This window comes from Enhydra lutris, unplaced genomic scaffold (assembly GCF_002288905.1).
Source record: "Enhydra lutris kenyoni isolate GAN:26980312 unplaced genomic scaffold, ASM228890v2 scaffoldscaffold27, whole genome shotgun sequence".
NCBI classification, from domain to species: domain Eukaryota; kingdom Metazoa; phylum Chordata; class Mammalia; order Carnivora; family Mustelidae; genus Enhydra; species Enhydra lutris.
Genome location: NW_019154111.1, coordinates 22,673,204 through 22,693,396, shown reverse-complemented (window position 1 = coordinate 22,693,396; position 20,193 = coordinate 22,673,204). Strand labels below are relative to the sequence as shown.

The following is a 20,193-nucleotide window of genomic DNA, read 5'->3' as shown; positions in this document are numbered from 1 at the left end:
TACATTTATATGATCAGCTAATGGCAAAGTACCCAGCCATGATTCTTCATACCCTATTCGTCTCATGTCTTAAGAGAGACAAAATCTAAGTCCAGAAGAAAAGAGCAATAATTATTTCAATACTATCCAAGGTCATTAAAATACAAAGAAGATCTAGCATTACTTGAATAGCAACTAATTCTCTAAAAAGTCATTCTGCATGGAAAATATAATTACCACATTGATAATCAATAAAATATAATTACCACATTGATAATCAATAAAATATTTTTGTAGTTGCTAGGGCTCAAAGAAAGCTAAGAAGCGAATGAGCAAACCGTAGGTGTGTGAGTATCCTCCCATGGTGCCAGCAGCCCCAGCAGGGGGAGGAAGGGTGAACAAAGCAGCGAATGGCACTCACTCAGATTCTCCAGCAGGTGCTTGCAGTCATCAGTGGCGACATCGTGCGCGGTCCGATTGCACTTATCTCTCCTTTCTGGCTCAAGCCCTCCGTGCTTACACAAGATTTCCAGGCAGTCCTGTAAAGGCAAAGGCTCTATTACCTCACGTCCAAATGAATAAACTCAAATGAAAAATTCAAGGGAAAAGTCATTCGGCTGGAACGAGCAAATCAGAAATTCTCAGCTAGAAATTGTATTTCACTTCCAGCAACCCAAATACATTCATCTAAACACCGGCTCAAAATGGAAAGCAAGGAGGGCTTCATTCAAATGTGATCACAGGACCACAACATCGCTCCACAGAACAGCCTTTCTCAAAAGAAAAAAAGCTTACTAATCACTCATGTTGCGGAGTGAAATTAAGAAGGAAATTGACTTCAGCAGGCAGTATCCTTTTATGGTAATTTGACAATATAAAGCAAACAGACTTTTGCTACAACTGGTGCTCTGGGCTATTTTCTAGACGAACTGTTTTCCTGGTCACGTAAGTGCAGGGTTCCAATTTTAACAATTCTGAGTCCCCACCGCAAGCACATTTATATTTGTGATCTTACGCTGTCCTATTTTTATTTGAAAAATATGAACACCATGCTGAATTTTTAGAAAAATTTTCCCAATAGATACTGAAGATATGTGTCCTCTCTTTCTTAGCTCTATCTTCTTCTATGTTGCTTCAGGAAATCCCCACCAAAAAAAGTGTCAGGAACCTATGAAATGGAAACTCTAAATTCTCCAAAATTTTTCATAACAAAGTAGAAGTAAGACAATATATGTGCAAACATTTTCAAGTAAGTAATTGCATGATAGGATAGAGCATCAGGATATTGGCCAAGGACCTCTGCTATACCAACTTTGAATACTTGATGACTTGTTTACTGATTTCCCAACAGAATAAGCACAGAACTGAATAGACCAGAAACCATAAAAAGGAACTAACAATTAAACAAGCAACATCCTTTCCATCTCTCCCTTAAACACATACACACACACACACAAACACACACACGGCTTCGGACAGATGTCATTTTTTCACTTCTAACAACACTAAACCAGGTAGTTTGAAAATCTTGCTGTAAAACATCTTTTTCTGTTTTGTAAAACACAGAAATATCATTTTTTGTGTTTTTTATTTATATATATTTTTTATTGACATATACTATCCTCATACAAAAGTCGACAAATAAGCTTGAAGTATCACAGAGTGAGCATAACTATGTAAGGCGTACTCTGGAAGCCTCCTCTATGTTCCATCTCCTCCTCTTTCCCCCACAGATAACTACTGTGATGATTTCTAGTAACAGTTGCTGGTTTACCTGTTTATCAACTTAATATAAGTGGAATCATACTGTAATTTCACTTTCATATTTGGCCTCTTTTCATTCAACATAATGTCCATAAAATTCATCTACATGTTGAAACTAATCATAGTTTATTTATTTATTTTTTTAAAGTACTGTGTGGTCTTCCATGTGTGGTTTTGTGAATACATCATCACTTACTTATCTATTCTCTTGTTAATGGACATTGGGATCTACTATGAATGTTCCAGTATGCATCCTTTGATGGACACATGTACACATTTCCGTTGGATGTTATGTTCAGAGCTGACCTGCTGGGTCACAGGCTAAGCATATGTTGTTCTAGGTCATATATACTGCAAAGAGCTTTCTAGAAGTGGCTATACCAATTTCCACTCCCACCAGGAGTACATGAGTTCCAGTTGCTTCATACTGCCCTCCAAAACAGACTTTAATATGTGAGTTCATAAGGAAGTACAGGAAACCCCTAAGGGTCAAAAAGAAAGTAAGTAAGCAAAAACCACCAATTAAATGAAATCTGAACAGGAAGCCAGTGCTGGTGTGAGGGCCAAGCGGATGTAGGGAATCTTTTCAGATGATGGCAGGATGAGAGACTAGGTCTTTGGAGCCCAAAAATGGAGGAGCTGAACCAGAGGTTTGCCTGAAAAGGGAACTGACTGGAACACTGGTTTCTCACTGCCCCTGCTCAGATTGGAGGGATCTCCTCTAACAGCTATAATCAAAGTCTGTTTGTTTGTAGATAGGTCTAGGGTTCAAATTCAGAAACTCTCTAAGCCAAGAAATAAACTGGAAACAAAGTCAAATATATAAATAACAGTTCTTATCCAACTGTTTTGACTAATTGGTATAATACCAATAAATGCATTAGATAGTAGATGAGAACTTCAGAAACGCTGATTTAGAAATGAACTCTAATGGGGAATTAACCAGAATGCAATCGAACACTAAACTCAGTGAATTCCCAAAGAAGAGATAAGAATAATACTTTTATTATGCAAGTTAATTCTTGCAGCAAAAGCAGAAAAGCCAAAACAGACCTGGATCCTAATTCTGCCAATGTAAATGATTTTATCTATGACATTAGGTAAATCATTTAACATTTTTGTTTCAGTTTCCTTATCTTTGTTTAAATATCTGTACTTTCAGAGTTGTTATGTGACTTAAAAGATGCATTAAAAGGGGCGCCTGGGTGGTTAAGTGGGTTAAAGCCTCTGCCTTCAGCTCAGGTCATGATCTCGGGGTCCTGAGATCAGCCCTGCATCAGGCTCTCTGCTCAGCAGGAAGAGTGCTTCCCCGCCTATTTGTGATCTCTCTCTCTGTCAAATAAATAAATAAAATCTTGAAGAAAAAAAAAAGATGCATTAAAAGTTCATTCTCAGGGGCGCCTGGGTGGCTCAGTCGGTTAAAGCCTCTGCTTTCAGCTCAGGTCATGATCCCAGGGTCCTGGGATCGAGCCCCACATTGGGGGTCTCTGCTCAGCAGGGAGCCTTCTTCCCCCTTTCTCTCTGCTTGCCTCTCTGCCTACTTGTAATCTCTGTCAAATAAATAAATAAAATCTTAAAAAAAAAAAAGTTCATTCTCAGCATGTACTAAGCTCTTAATATTTATTAGCTGTTATTATCATAATCAACATAATCACCAATTAGAAAATAGCCCAAATATTCAATTAGTTGGTGAGGAATTATAGCACATCGACCAATGTCAATGATCTCAATATAATTCTAGGTGATGTTACTTCAAATTAGAAACAGATATGATAAAAGATCCAACCCAAATCTGCAAGATTCTTTCACCTCTGACCTTCAAAGTATACAAGTTTTACTATTCTCAGGTAGGTCAGTGGGCAATAATATAAGCAAAGACTTTCTCTATAAGGAAGCAAGCAATGTCGGTCCCCAGGAGGCTAGCAGGGTGACATGTATCCATGCTACAAGTGTGAATTCCACACCATGCCGGGTTCCACGGGGAAGAGGAAGAAGGTGAAAACCTCCACCCAACTGACACCAACAAGCGTGGCGACAGCTATCTGAATGCCCCTAAGTGCCAGGAACAGTTCTAACACTTCACAAGTATTCAGTGTTCATTAACCCCCACAACTTTAAGAGATACTAGGTCCTGCTAGAAAGGAGGTTTGTGACGATGAGCAAGACCATAGTCCTGCTTCTCAGGGAGGAATGTGAAGTGTAGTAGAGACATGGGCAAAATGCACTCAAGGGATGGCCAAGGTTGCACTAGGTGGAAGAGGAAGGAAAGGTGGAGAAAGGAATCTAAGCTCTCTCCTTGATGGGTGGGATATGTGAAGAGGGTAAATGCCATGATGCCAGTCCCTGCTTCTGGAAATCTATGTCCAACATGGGTGTCCAGCCAGGGTGTCCTACCCAAGTGACACAAAGCAAGAGATCTGGACAAGTGGGTTTAAACCAAAGTCCTATTCACCGTGCTAGAGATACATTTGCTGCAACAGAGACTTGAAAAGCGGAGGTTTTTAAGCTTAAGCTTTCATTCCCACTCACATCCCACTCACCAGAACTTAGGTAGGTGACTTTATGACCTGCCAAGGAGTCTAGAGAAAGTGATCCTTATATTGGGTGGTCATGGGCCCAGAACTCTGCAGAATCCATTACTACACAGGAAGCGGGGAAGAGATGTTGAAGGTCAGAGACACACCTCTGCCATGGTCCTTTAAGGAGAGCTGAGAAGCAAGGTAGAAGGGACAGGGAGACTAAGTAGAAACCCCAAGTCCAAGGAGCTAGATATAAGATCAAGATCAGGTCAGGGAGTCGAGAGTCTGACACTGGGCAGAGGGCGGGAGAATGAAAACAGTCCGCAAATGCACAGGGTGAACACCCCAGAGGTGTGGGTGTGCCCACGGACTTGCCGCGCAGGGAGATGGAGGCTGTTAAGATGAGAAATAATGGCATAAGCAACAGGGTAGATTTAGGGGGGAATGGCCAGAGACAAAGACATCTGGAGTTAGCTGTGAAGGGCTGAGTTCTAAGGCTGGCATGGAGATAGGTTTTCTGCAGGCATGAGGATATATTCAGGAAGCAAAGTGCCATGATAAGTTTGATTCTGAAAAGCAACTGGTAGGTTTGGAAGGTGTCCTGAAGGAAGGTGAAACGAAGGAGCTCAGTTAGGAAGAAGAGCAGTAACAGTCCACTCGCTCATCAGTTCAGCAAACAGCACTCGCAGGCCAGAGACTCTGCTGGACACGGCACATACAAAAATGGAAAAGCGTTCTTTTTTGGAGGAGATGGAGAGAGAGACAGGCATGCAAACAATTAAAGTAGAAGCACTCTAAGTGAAGTGTGGAGAGGTGCCCTGGGAACACCTCACTTCTGGAAGCCAAGACTTAAGCTGAGATGTTTTCCAGGCAAGGAAGGGTCAGGAGAGGAGAAGAGGCCATTTGAGGTAATGGGAACAGCAGACACAAAGACAGGGAGGGGAGAGCGAGCACAGGGTGTTGGCGCAGCAGCCAGCAGTGCCTGCTTAGAGCACAGAAGGCATTAGGGGAGGAGACAGGAAGCGGGCCTATGGAGGTAAACTGAGTCCAGAGCAAGAAGGGACTTGTCTGTCACCATATAGGCCTGACACTTATCCTAGACATGACAGACCCCTGGAAAGATGCTAAGCAGGGAAATTACATGACCAAGTTCCCCGGTCTGAAAGGCCCCTCTCATGGTGGGCTAAGGGGGCGGAGAGACCACAGATGAAGAGCCTGGCAGAACCTGCAGGAATCCAGACAGCAGACAAGGAGGGCTCCCCAGGGGCAGTGCCCACGGGATATGGAGGAGGCAACATAGCCAAACTCCATATGCGAAGGAATAAAATCTAGAGTTATACGAATCATCTGAACCCGTTAAGTCAGGAAGACAGAGCAAGTAAACACAAATGCCCGGTGATGGTACTGGATTCAGAAGGAACAAGAGATGCAGCAGACCGGCTAAGGGATGCAGCCAGGTGGAGCTCTCTGATGGAAGCCAAAGTGAATCTGATCGTCAATGGGGTTACCATGTAATTCCCCAACTGGTCCACTTTTAAGAGATAAAAGGGGGGAACTGTTAATAATTACACTGGGGTGACAGGCATAAAGAATGGCTCTACTGGGCAAAGGAATTTTGCTGCTCTAGTTTTCAAGGAGATGCCCTATGAACTGTGGCCCACCTGAATAGTACATTCTTGGGTAGAGTCAGGAAATGGCTAAGTAAAGCTACAGATAACATTTTGGAATCTCTATAGGTTGTAAACTGGGGATCAGTAAGATCAGGCAAGGGAAAAAGTACAGAGCGCAAGGAGGAAAAAGATCAAAACCCAGATCCACGAAAGGTGTTAGCGGAAAACAAGGAGAGTCCACGTCTTGGGTGAGGAGTGCAACGGGACTCTGGTTGGCTAAGATTAGATCAGAATCCTTCAGGATTCTGTCTGTTAATCACTGCTGCTCAAATTAAGCAAGGATGCAATGCTCTGCATTGAATATTCTGGAATAATAGCCTTCCCTTTGTTTACTAACAGCTGAGTCAGTCTGGCCTTTTCAAAAACAATTTCATAAAAGTTAAGGGGGAAGAAAAAAGAAATAATCATGGAGAATCTAAAACATAAAACAGATTCCCAAGAACAGATTTCTATGTATCATGATCAACCTCTTTGCAAAGAGTTGGTCCAACCTCACAGGTATCTTATCCTTCTCCTCTCCCAGCCAGTTACCCAATTCCACATGACAAGAAGTTGAGCGACTCCCATCATCTTATTCTCTGCAGTTATGACCCAGGGAGAGGAAATCTAAATCTTGGGTCCCCCTGTGGGCCTATACTTGAGACACATACCCTCATCAGACCACCCAGTCGGGGTGGAGGCCACTGTGCCAGAGGATGAGACTGACACTCCCTGGCTACAAGATAATTATGCATCAGGCAGACCATAGTCCTAACACAATGCAAGAATGGCATAAAGATGGTCACAATAGGGCCACTGCCTGATCAGGGGGCAGTAAGCCTGCCCAGAGATGACTGCCAGGATGCTGGAAAGAAACATCTGGAAGACAGGTAAAAAAGCCAGGTGTGGAGATTGAGGTTTGGGATGCATTACTGCAGAAGCCACAGTTCAAGCTGAAAGATTGGATAAACTCTTAAAATTAAAACAGGACAGCCAGTTGCAAATGGGGCATGGGAGTTGCTATGATTAAACAAAAGAGAAAAACCAGAAAAACAAAGAGAAAGCCTGGTCCTTGAAATAGGAGGCGAAGTGAGGATAAGGCAGGGTCTGAAAGCAGAGGAGGGAGTCTGCATGAAATAATCAACACGTTAACCCAGAGAGACTGCGTAAGAGCCTGAGTGAGAGGAAGCCACCAGCTTCGGTCATAGCACATAAACTGGAATTATAGTCTAGTCCTGCAGCCAAAAACACACACAGCCCTCCGAAATAAAGAATCTCTTTGTACGAGAGCTTCAACAACAGAGATACCAAATTCAGAAAATCTCCCTAATGTTTCTACTGCACTAATCTGGCATGTCAGAGGTCTCATGACACAACAGAGTTTCACTAAGAAACTCTTCTTTCTATTCACACTGTGATGAAAACAAAGGTTTGCCCTCGATGATAAGTCACAGGCCTGCTTTAGAGAGAGGCACTCCTTTTCCCAAACACTAAATGGTGACTTGCGTACTGGGAGAAAGACCAAGACTAAAGTGGGAGAAGCAGCACTGATTTGGGAATCTGATCTTCCATGAACTGACCTTGGGGAATTTGTTACACTATTCTCTGAGACTTGATTTTTCATCTACAAAATGAGGAGGTTGGTCTCAATAAGCTATATACCTTAGAGCTCTGAGATCACAATTTTTTATTGTAAAACACATGGAAACAAGTAATGATGTACCGCAGTCTTATGTAGGTCGGACACATAGACGCTGCTGGGCAGAGAAGAAACACTCATTTTTTTTAAGCTCGGCTTATGGTCAGGGTAGAATTTTTCACCCACGAAACGATTAACTCAGAATTATAAAATTTTTTTCCCCCCAGAAAATTAGTCTTAGGAACTTAGTTGTAAATGGATTAGCTCTCTGGAGAACTATGTCAGCCAGGATATGAACTCTGTATTAAGCAAATGACACAGAAGAACTTTCCAGTACCCTTGACTAGGAAGGAAGGCAGCATGGTACAGGGTGAAGATAATTAAATCAGGCAATCTGGGCTTCATTCCCAACTTCTATTACTCCCTCCAGGTTTTAAATGTCCTAATCATAAAATGAAGAGGCTAGCCTGGAAGATAAAGTATTCATTCTGGGGCTTAAAAAAAAAAAATCTATTATTTTAATCTATGATTTTACTCAGCAGTGTGCCAAAGTTGTCAGTCACGATCACTTTTAAAAATCTCTCTTTTCTTATTCAAAATTTATCTTATGCCTCTTAAAGAAGATACAGGGAGAGTCATATTCTATGAGAGAAAGTGGTCGTATTTCCCTTTACTCAACAATGACGGAGCATCTATGTGGGCCCGGGGCCTGAGGATCCTTGAAGATACCATCCTTGATTACAAAAAGGCACCAGGGGGGTACCTGGGTGGCTCAGTGGGTTAAGCCTCTGCCTTGGGCTCAGGTCATAATCCCAGGGTCCTGGAATCGATTCCCATATCGGGCTCTCCGCTTAGCAGGACTCCTGCTTCCTCCTCTCTTTCTGCCTACCTCTCTGCCTACTTGGGATCTCTGTCTGTCAAATAAATAAATAAAATCTTTAAGAAAGGGACGCCTGGGTGGCTCAGTTGGTTAAGCAGCTGCCTTCGGCTCAGGTCATGATCCCAGCGTCCTGGGATCGAGTCCTGCCATCGGGCTCCTTGCTCAGCAGGGAGCCTGCTTCTCCCTCTGCCTCTGCCTGCCATTCTGTTTGCCTGTGCTCTCACTCGCGCGCGCTCTCTCTCTCTCTGACAAATAAATAAATTAAAAAAAAAACTTTAAGAAAAAAAAAAAAAAAAGCACCAGGACCAAGAAGGAGTTCATAATGAAGTTCATGATCATAACCATAACTGCTGAGCAGCAACACAAGAGCCCCACACTGCAGGTAACCCACCCAGGCAGTGTTTTCTCTTCTGCAGAGCATGAGACGCTCAGCAGCGGAACAGTCTAGATCAGTGATGCTTCTTTTGTTTTTTTTTATTTTTTTATTTTTTTTAATTTTTTGGCCTCCAGGTTGAGTGTACACAACCCACTCCTATCAGTAACATCTTGCCTTATACTCAGATTTTCTTGAGCAGTAGAACAGGTTGAAAAGAACCCTTTTAATGTACCCTTCTACCACCAAGTGAGATTCACAGTCTTAGATTAACCGTGTGTTTTCCAGTGTAAAGTTTTCACAGCTCTCACCTCTGTCTCCTAAAAACTTTTACGTCATACATATTGCATCCCATTCAAGACAAGACACATATATCAAGCTCACAAAATTTTTGTACTTTTTTATTAAAGGGCAAAATGGGAGCAAACTACTAAAAAGCAAAACCTCCACATTTAACTAAATCATGCCTTTTGCTCATTAAAAAAAAAAAAAAAATGTCCAAAATGAACAGCTTCTGTTCTAGGTCGTAATAATAGGAAGTTACCCAACCAAGAGCTCCAAATGTAATTTCTAGCTATTCCCAGATATCTCCATCTGGATGAACACCTCAGCACTTAAATCCAGCATGTCTAAACCCACGTTCCGTCTTCTTGATCACAATGACGCCTCTTCTCTTCTCTTTCTGGGAACGTCACGGCACCCCTTCTTGTCAGCTCCCTCTTCTGCACCTAATCTGTCTGCAACCCAAGGGACACTTCTGGTCTGTAATGTCTCATTATTTCTGCCACTCTCTTCATCTTTCACCTACTCTATCTTCCTGCCACCCATTTTTTCATAACTCTCAATCTTCTCTATGTTATTGCTAAATTAATCATTCAACCAACAGAACTGATTGTTTTGCTCCTTTGTACAAAACATTTCAGTGGCTTTACTCTGACCAGTAAATAAAGTCCCAATTCCTTAAAACGTCACTGACACCCATGCAGTACTATGAAACCCCCAGTTCCGTCTTATTTCTCACTACCTCTCATCAGCTTAGCCGGTGCTCTTGCCCACCTCCCTCTTCCAGGCTCTGTTCCTCCTGGGGCCCAATCTCACCTACTTGCCAATCCCAACGAGAAGTGTCGAATGTAACCTACTCTGCAAGGCCAAGATCACTTCCATTGCCTCCTGAAAGGGCCATTTCTGAGCCTAAGATCCCTGTGACTCTGCTCTCTGAAACAGGTACATTTTTTTCAAAAAATAAAATAAAATTTGCATTTTCATACTGTTCCAACCACATGTCCACTACCCTTATTTTAATTTGTTGTGTTCTCTTGTCTACACTTGTCTTGTACCCTGTTCTCTTGCCACTGAACTAGCAGTTAGTTGCTCGTGTAAACAATCCAGGCAGATGTCAGCTTACACAGTGCCTTGCACTCGGGAGCTCCCTAAAAGTTTTTTATTGCTGAAGTACATTATTGCTAAACTGATCAAAACAGAAAAAAGCATGAGGGAATGGCCTACTATTTCCTTAATAATCAGAATCATTTTCTACTCTAACTGATGAGTGAAATCTTGAGACCACTTATCTACCAGTAAAACAGCCCAGCAAGAGTGTAAGTGAGGTAGTTCAGAGTTGAGAGCAAGCATTTCCATCCTGGCCCTCCCTCTAACCAGTAGCATGGCCTTGGTCCATGAATCAAACATTCCAGTTGACTAAATCAACACCAAACTCCTTCACCTAATCTTATACAAGATTAAGAAAAAAAAAAAAGTCTGAAATTACTCCCACATTTGCTAACCAACTCCAAGTATGATTTTTATAGAAGTCTCAGGGTGACTGGGTGGCTCAATCAGTTAAGCACAGGATGTCAGCTGGGGTCATGATCTCAGGGGCCTGGGATTAAGCCCCACAGGACAGGCAGGAAGTCTGCCTCTCCCTCTCCTTCTGCCTCTTGCCCTGCTTGTGCATGTTCTCTTACTCTCTTTCCTCACAAATAAATAAATAAAATCTTATTAAAAAAAAGAAGTCTCCTATACAGTTGACTGTAAGTACTATTGGTCAGGAAAAAGGTCAGTTAATATGGGTAGTTGACTGTCTCCTGCAATGGTATCACTCAATCTCCAATCATTCCATTGAAATACACTCAGTCAATAGCAGACAACTCTGTCACTCATCAAATTACAACCAGGTAATGACGCCAGCTGCTACCAGACACACCTTAAAACCTTTTGAAGCAGCAATATGGGCAGCCGTCCAGCCTTCTCTGTCAGCGTGGTTAATGAGGTCTGCAGGAACGACAGGCTTGGATGTGCCTTCAGGACTCTCTTCTCCTTGATCCAAATCAAAGACACCTGACTTGGGTTCCTCTTCATGCAAAGAGTTTCTCCGAGCTGGTGCTCTATGGTACATAAGAAGCTTGAGGCTGTCCACATTACCAGCATCCACAGCTGCGTGAACTGGTGTCCAGCCATCCTAAAGATAAAATGACCAGGAAGAAAAGGGTTGATTACAACATTAATGTTGAGAACAGTCTTATTTAAAGTTCACCTCTAAATGTTCTTGGGCATGAACCAGTGAGCAGGGAAAAGCAGGCATTCCAATCCTGAATATCATTGATGAGCTAAGTCAAGTTCTCAGACCTCTGTCAATTACCGTAATTCCCATTGCTATGACTCATGTTCGCTCTTCTGTAAGAATTTCCATTTAATGGTTAGCCATTTGGAGTTTAACAGTACAAAAAAGAATGAACTTTAGCATGAAGATTTTTCAATATTTATACCCAAATACAGTATTATTAGTAATGTACTAAATGAATGCGGCTATAAGCCAGTTTTACATACGAGGCAGAGTCTTAACTGGTGCTCTTAAAATTTTATGCCAGTGATTCTTGAAGGAAAAAATCTAGGTAATATGGAAAAGGTGGACATATAGGAAAAGCAAGGCCAAATTCACTTTGTGAAATGTCTATGGACCTCTGTTGTGAGCTCTCTGATTGTGGTTGGAAACATAAATACAAGCTTAGAAAATGTTCCAACTAAAATTATTGGGCCCATTCTCTAGAATGTTGCTGTGAGGTCTTCATTATCCATTTAGCTTGTTGACAGAGTAAATTCAGACCTCTCTTCTAGGGCAGTGGTTCTCAAGGGTGGTCACCAGACCAGCAGTAGTAGCATCACCTGGGAACTGCTAGAAATGAGAGTTGTTCAGCCTCTACCCAGACCAATTGAATGAAAAACTCTGGAGAGGAGGCCCAGCAATCTGTGCCCTCACCAGCCCTCCGGGGGATTCAGATATTCAGAAATTTGACAAGCACTTTTCTAGGGAAAACCTTTCCATCTCTCAAGGGTCTTCCTTCCACTCAGGTACCAGTCTTCATTACAGTTGTAAGACTTTCATAAAAGAACAGAATTATTTTGTTGATTTGTATCTTTTACTTTATTTTCCTTTTTGGCCAATTTTTTTTCCACAGGGTATTTCATATTGCTCTATTAAGTATATTGAAGTGAACTAAAGCACACTTTTTAAAAAAAAATAACAGGGTAGAAGACAAGGAAAGACAGTAAGTGGTAACAGTGTACATTTAGAGGAGGTCTCTGATCATTTGCTAAAGCCGTCTCTTGATGACATGGTTTTTGTCTGGTTCTGTACTTCACACCAGTGAAGTCGTCTGGCTAAGACAAGACCATGGCTAGGCAGTAAATGGAATACCTTAGAGTTCTCAGGCATACACTCCCGCTAGGCAAAGCATTTCACGGCTTAGACTTTGTTGGGCTTAGACTTCACTTGGGTAAGCCTTAATCAGGCACCGGAGTGAGTGAAAGTGCTCCTGACCTTCCCTAGAAAAAACCTCTTGACTTTTTCCTAATTTTTACATTACAAAGGCTGTGTAATCATTTCTGAAAAACTTTCAATTTTCCATTCCCCCTTTGATTTATTAAAAATCATAGGAAATAATTATTCCCTTAAGTTCCTCTATCAAATATACCGTTTTCCTCTGTACTTTGGAGACTCTATTGTTGCAATTATTCAGTTCATCAACAAGTAGCTTCAGAGCATGGACTTCTGTGTTCTCTTACAGGACGTGACTTACATTTTTATTTTTATGCTGTACTACTTACTTTTCATTCAGTTTGGTAATGTGAAATTCATTCACTTTTTATATATAAGGTAGAATTTTATATTAAATATGTGTAGTATCACAGATTTCTTAAACTGTATAAACTAAATGAGTAAGTATAACATTGGACTATTTTCTCAGATTCTCAAAAAATAAGTAAAAAGGATTTTTTTTTTAAAAGCTCTAGCAATAGGACTCAATGGAAAATGTTTATACTTGGCTTATATCCCTGGTTATAACATTAATTGTTGGTTCTCTTTTAGTAAATTATTTAAGAAAATCCACCATCTGATGCAGGTGCTATGGAAAACAGCATGGGGGTTCCTCAAAAAGTTAAAAATAGAACTAAACTATGACCCAGCAATCACACTACTGGATATTTTCCCAAAGAATATAAGAACACTAATTCACAGTGATGCATGCACCCCTATGTCTGTAGCAGCATTGTTTATAATTATCAAGATATGGAAGCAGCCCAAGCATCCACTGACTGATGAATAAAGAAGATGTGAGATATATAATCTATTATATAATGGAATATTATTCAGCCATAAAAAAGAATAAGGTTGCCATTTGCAACAACATGGATGCAGCTTGAGAATATAATGCTTAGTGAAGTCAGTCAGTCAGAGAAAGACAAGAACTTTATGATTTCACTCATAGGTGTAATTTATGAAAAAAAACACACAGAGGGAAAAAAGTTAAAGAGACAGAAATCAAGAAACAGAGTCTTAATTAACAAACTGATGATTACCAGAGGTGGGGGGCTGGAGGAAGGTGGGTTAAATAGTCAATGGGGACTAAGGAGTACACTTGTCATTAAAAAAAAAAACAACAACAACCCAGAAAAGAAAACATAAATACAACAATAATCCAGTATCTAAGGGTGACTTATAAAATAGAAAATGTGCCTTTTTATCCTGGGAAACTTTAAGGACGTTTCCTATGATGGAAGCATGAGCTTCCATCATGATCCACACTTCACTGAGCTCAGGAATTACCTTATTTTTTGTTTTTGCAGCTTCCCAGAATAATAAATGTGATGGAAGCTCCTTAACTCCTCTAGCCCAGAGAGGGAACCCTCTGAGAAATGCATGTCAGTGTGCACAGGGTTGATCCCCTGGTCTTCAAGTGTTTCACAACAGGCTGATGAAGACAAATTTGGGAGGGCTAATTGAGAAGTTTTAATTCAAATGCATTTGTGCGTGGCTGAGCCAGAAGTGTTATCCAAGGACTCTTCCACGCATCAGACTCTAATTGTCTTCACTTTCAAAATCACTGACTTTTTCTGTGCACCTTGTACAGGAGACATCAGAGCTGTGTGGGATGCAGTCAACAGCGATTTGGGGTCCACAGTGGATTTCTGCATATAGTGCTTCCAGTTCTGGGGCAAATTAGACAATGACCCTGAACTCCATGAGGTGCTACACAATCTTACAACAACAAACATCAGTCATAGGGGGAAGAGTGAGCACAGATAACTCTCCTCTGGCAATGGGCACTACCTTGTCACAAACATCTGAACATCTGTTCACTGCATACAGTTCCCAGGCACCATACCAACTATGTTATATAGATTACCTCATTTCACTTTAATACCCCTAACCATGACTACCATTATTAGACTCATTTTGTAGAGGGGTCAACCAAGGCACAGCAAAGTAACATAATTTGCCTAAGCTCACACAGCTTTGTGAAGGGATGGTTTGAGCCTCACAGGTTTGATTTCAAAGCCTGATCTCTCAGCCATTACGCAGTAATTTTAGATGACGGTTACTGCCACCACCGTAACAGGGGATCCTCCTGCAGCTCTTCTATAAAACAGACATTTTGAAAATATATCCAGAATCGGACAATTTACCACCATTTCTACCCCTCAACCTTGATCCAAACCACTATTACTTCTTCCCTGGATTAAAACAATAGATTCCTATGGGTCTCCCTTGCAGCTGCTCTGCCCCACCTACATTTTATTCTCAAGTCTGCAGCCAAAGTGGCTCTTATAGAAATGAGTCAGTTCATGTCCTTGCTCTCTTCAAAACCATCCATCCAAAAGCCTTATTCCAAGTGCTCGCCATGGCCCACGAGACCTTCTATGGCTGCCTCTAGCCACACTGGCCTGCCTGAGGTGCCCTGAGGGTACCAGAGCTCTCCACCTCCGGCCTGGCACACTGCTCCCCACATCTCTTCATGGCCCACACCCTGGCTTCTATCAGGTCTCGGCCTCAAAATGTCACATTTTCAATGAAGACTTTCCCCACCAACTGAAGGAACTCCCCCAGCCCAGGCACTCCGATCTTTAGAACATCCAGCCACTATCTGTTTGCTTACTTGCCTATGGTCACCCCTCCCGTCCCATGAGGATGTAAGATCCATGAGGACAGAACTGCTTGATTTGCTGCTGTCTCTCCTGTCCCGAGGACAGCTGGTGCTCAGGTAATACTTGTCGAATGATTAAAAACTTACACTTCTATTATCTCCCCTGATTCGGAAAATAGCCAGGCTGCAGGTACTCATTTTTCTCTTTTACAGATGAATAATTTGAGATTCAGAGGATAAAGGACTGGTTAGGCTAACGGACAAGGCTTTTCATAGCACACACTCCAACGGAAGTCAGAGATCAGACCCTGTCCGTATTCGAGAGCCTAAAAGCAAAGAAAAACAAAGCAGCCTCTATTTTAATATATTTTGTTCTAGCTACAGAGTTGGCAGACAGGGTAAATTATAGGACAAAGCCCCCCCAAAACTGGTACTTACTCTGGTTTTTACACTGCAGTCCGTTCCGGCTTCTAATAAGTGTTTGATACACTCTTTATTTCCATTTTTACAGGCCAGGTATAGAGGTGTCTGTCCTTCATCAGCAGCATGATTAATGTTGGCATCGTATGCAATTAATAATTCTACACACCTAAACACAAGATTACAATTAATCAGACTAAAACCGGTTTGATTTCAGAAGGACCTGACCCAGATATTAAATAAAGGAAATAATGCTAAAGCAATTCTGTATCTTTCTACATCAACTGTTTTTACTTATATATGTATCAACTACTGTGGGTCTTATTATATGGATACAGTTTTGTAGCAAGGCTAGAAGATATATTTTAATCACAAATTTAATCACGTCTATGGAAATTTAAGACAGCAGCATTGAACAAGTGTTTTGACACTTTTCTGTAACCAACTTGTAAACGTGGAGTCCTTGCAATGTATTTAACTAATTGGGATGAATGGCTGAACTGTGAACTTATATATATATATATATATATATATATATATATATATGTGACATACATATTATTTGTGGTTCAAAATAGCTTAAACCTTGAAAAAAGTCAGACTGCTGAGTCATTTTGAGATTTTCACTTGAGAAAATAATTATAAATAGCGCAGACAGCAGGGCGCCATGCGCCTGCACTATAAAAGGCAGCAGGGAGGCTGAGCAAAGGGCTACCTTGGGGAGAACAGACAGCACAGGCTATCCTGTCTCCTGCAGGGGGGCTATTCACAAGGAAAAAAGATGGCTAAGCAGAAACTCACTACTCTGAGAATCAAGGAGGAAAGAAACAGGTGAATTCAAGACTCTGTGGCATTTGTGCAAAGAGCTTGTAAAATGAGATGCAAATAAGTGGAGAAAAGTAGGTTAAATCATAATCAAATTAAGAAGCAATTTACAACATCTTCATTTTCTCACATCAGGTATATGCTTTTTTTCCTCCTGACTTTTCTTGAAAACTTTTGGTTTATATATGTTATTTTTTAAAAAGTTACATATTGATATGTGTTTGTATCTCATATACATTTAAACTAATCAATGCCCAGGGTTCTTCTTTTTGACAAAGCAACCCATGCCTGCATTCCTGGTACTCTAAGACTTTCCAAGTAAGTGGCACTACTCATTGCTGGGTGACAATAAATGTAAAAGCCTAGGCCTGATGAAGAAATCCCTTCTGGAGGATTCAGGACATAGGCACAATATCTACGGTCCTCAACAATACACTCACGAGGTCTGCAACTGACACACAGAAAAAAACAACGTACGCTTTAAAGATGCATTTTGAATATTTAAAACGTGACAATTAGAATCAATAACATTAGTGTGAACCTTAAAACCCGTATTATAGGAATTATGAAATATGTTAAGAATATTTCTATCAGATAGCTAATATTAACAAGTCAGGAAATGATAGATGTTGGCAATGATGCAGAGAAAGGGGAACCCTCTTACACCATTGGTGGGAATGCAAGCTGGTGCAGCCACTCTGGGAAAAGTATGGAAGTTCCTCAAAAAGCTGAAAATAGAGTGACCCTACGACCCAGCAATCGCACTAGGGATTTACCCCAAAGATACAAATGTGATCTGAAGGGGCAGCTATTCCCCAGTGTTTACAGCAGCAATGTCCACAACAGCCACATTGCCATTTGCAATGACGAGGATGGAACTAGAGCATATTATGCTGAATGAAATAAGTCAACCAGAGAAAGACAAATATCATGTGATCTCAGTCATATGTGAATTTTTTTTTCATACGTGATAGATAAGAAACAAAACAGAGGATAATAGGGGAAGAAAGGAAAAAAATAAAACAAGACAAAATCAGAGAGGGAGACAAACTATAAGAGACTGTTAATCATAGGAAACAAACTGAGGGTTGCTGGAGGGGAGGTGGGAGGATGGGGTAACTGGGAGATGGGTATTAAGGAGGGCATGTGATGTAATGAGCACTGGGTGTTACATAAGACTGATGAATCACTGAACTCTACATCTGAAACTCTTAATACATCATATGTTAGTTAACTGAATTTAAAGTTTAAAAAACTTAAAAAAAGAAAAAAGAATGTATCTATCAGGATAGTTAGATAAACAGTTTGCATTCCCTACAGGACATTTCCGCATAGGACGAGAAAGCCGGTACCTTAGTGGCATTCTATTTTATAAAACCATGACTCTTAATTTTAAAAAGCCATGTCTGTGTTCAACAGACTTGGAAGGCTCCTGAAGAAATCACTGTTAAACTTACACATATTTCAGTTGGTAGGTTCTTTTGGGTTTGTGCTCTAATTACTTTTAGTATGAAAAGTTTCTGCTTCAATTTTTTAAGATGATAAAACAAGGTGAATATACTGGGATTTAATACTGAATGAAGTGCCACTCGGAAGTTAAGATTCTCGTAATCTAATTCTAGAATTTACTTTTAATGCCATCACAAGTAAAAAAGCTTTCTTGTGTTGGGGGGTTGGTTAACAGTGAATTACAGTCTTTAATAGTGTATGTATCACTGCATACATGCTGATAGACAATAAATCGATTTTCTTCAGAAGCAAGTTCATTCATGTGAGGTCAACACACAACCCATTTCTCTTCTTCACGTTCTCCTTTAAAGAAGAAGAGCAAATTCAGGATCCTACTTCTCATTTAAATCTTCAAATATATTTAGTGAATTTATTTGCCAGTGGATTTTAAGCACTAGCTTGCACATTCAGCCAGAACTGAAATATGTGTGCAGATTATAGAGACTCTTTTCGCTGGGGGGAAAAGGAAGAATTCAGAGCACCACTTACTTGAAATGTCCCTGAGCAGCTGCAGCACACAAGGGTGTGAAGCCATTTTTATCAGCAGCATTGACTTGGGCTTCTGCATTCAGCAGCAATCTCACACAGTCTGTGGATTTGAATAGAAAGCCATTTAAATTCCCCATTTAGAGTTATGGTGAGCCAAATTCTAAACAAGCTCTACATAGATGCTAAACCTAAAGGACCTCTCCCGTGCGCAGTCCACCTGACAATTCTAGCATGGTGGATATGAGACCCCATAGGCTATATACAGAGAAAGTAGCCTCTTTTCCAGAAGATGCTAACGCCCCAGACTCACCAACTAGGTAAGACTCTGTGTGTGTGTGTGTGTGTGTGTGTATGTGTGTGTGTGTGTGTGTGTGTGTGTGTTACTTTGGGAAGAGTTGCTGATGAGAGAAAAGACTGTTATATATCAGAAAATGTTTTACCAGATTTTTCCACCAGTCTATACCAGGAGATAATGTTATTGGGTAGAGAACAAAATCTACTTGCCGAATTGAAATACCATCTTTGTATTTAAAGAGTTAAATTCTTACTTTGTGATAATTAACCTTTGAAACACTTCCATGTGATGGTCATCCTACACGTAATTCCATGGGTAAGGTAAACCCATATAAAGTCACCAACTCTGGCATAAATATCATCTAGGACTCGGGTTCCTCATGCTATTTACTAGATTTAATTTCTCGACATTAAAGAAAATTCCCACAGGGCTTTTGAAGTAAAGAAGAATCCAAAAGTACTTTTAAAATCATGAGCTATCTTCTTAGCTCACTGGATTCTTCCAATTAGTCCACTTGAACACAGTGAAGCTCTGAAAACTTCTCCAAAGTACTCAACAATCATGCAGCTTATATGAGCAATGCTATTTGATTCTGGATTTGCCGGCAAATTATCTTTTTCTGCACAACCATATGTTTTAGCAAATTTGACCACAAGACTTGAGAAACAAGAATAATTCCCAGACTTCATCAATATGTCGTTTGTAGCTGTACAACTCCTCAGTTCTCTTAAAAAATCCAAATAACTATAAATTGTTCCAATGACAGAAGTTTCAGACCCATGACCTTTTCTAACTTCTAAAACTTGCCCTCACTGTAGCATGTGTTAAGCCCTGTCACTTTGACTTTCATACACAGGTATTCTAACAGACAAATTAGAGCTATTTTGTCCTGACTAAAGTGATTATAGATGGAAGGCTTTCTTCTAAAATGTGCTTCATAGTACTAGACCCCAAATTTTGACATCACAATACATATCATTGTGCATAAAACAAAGATCACTTTTTGCTAGCTGCAATAAAATCTACTTTAAAAAGAGATTTTTATTTATTTGAGAGTGAGTGAGTGAGCATGGGAGGACAGGCAAAGGGAAAGGGGAAAGAGAGAAAATCTCAGGCAGACCCTGCGTTGAGCCTGGAGCCCAATGGGGGGTTGATCTCACAACCCTCAGATCATGACCTGAGGGGAAATCAAGAGTCAGTTGCTCAACAGACTGAGCCACCCAGGTGCCCCTGAAATTTTACATTTTTACAAAACTACAGTTTGGATTTTTTTTTTGGAACAATATTTACAAAATCGTTAAATCATGCAAAAAAAAAAAATTATCCACTACTACCTGTAAGAGAAAATCAAAACCAAAAGAATCTTTTGCCCATGGCAATGGTTACCAGTGCTTTTGACTCCCCATCCTTTTGCAAAAGGTAAGATCTTG

At 40.7% G+C, this 20,193-nt stretch overlaps 1 protein-coding gene across 1 annotated transcript in view; it reads right to left on the bottom strand.

Moving 5' to 3' along the window:
- LOC111152046 (cortactin binding protein 2) overlaps positions 1-20,193 on the bottom strand; it is a 150,573-nt gene that overhangs the window by 47,727 nt on the left and 82,653 nt on the right. The window contains exons 6-9 of the mRNA XM_022510331.1: positions 18,469-18,568; positions 15,664-15,814; positions 11,007-11,261; positions 401-518 (exon numbers count right to left, since the gene is read on the bottom strand). Of these exons, the coding sequence (XP_022366039.1) occupies positions 401-518; positions 11,007-11,261; positions 15,664-15,814; positions 18,469-18,568 (624 nt within the window). The remainder of the gene's footprint in view (positions 1-400; positions 519-11,006; positions 11,262-15,663; positions 15,815-18,468; positions 18,569-20,193) is intronic.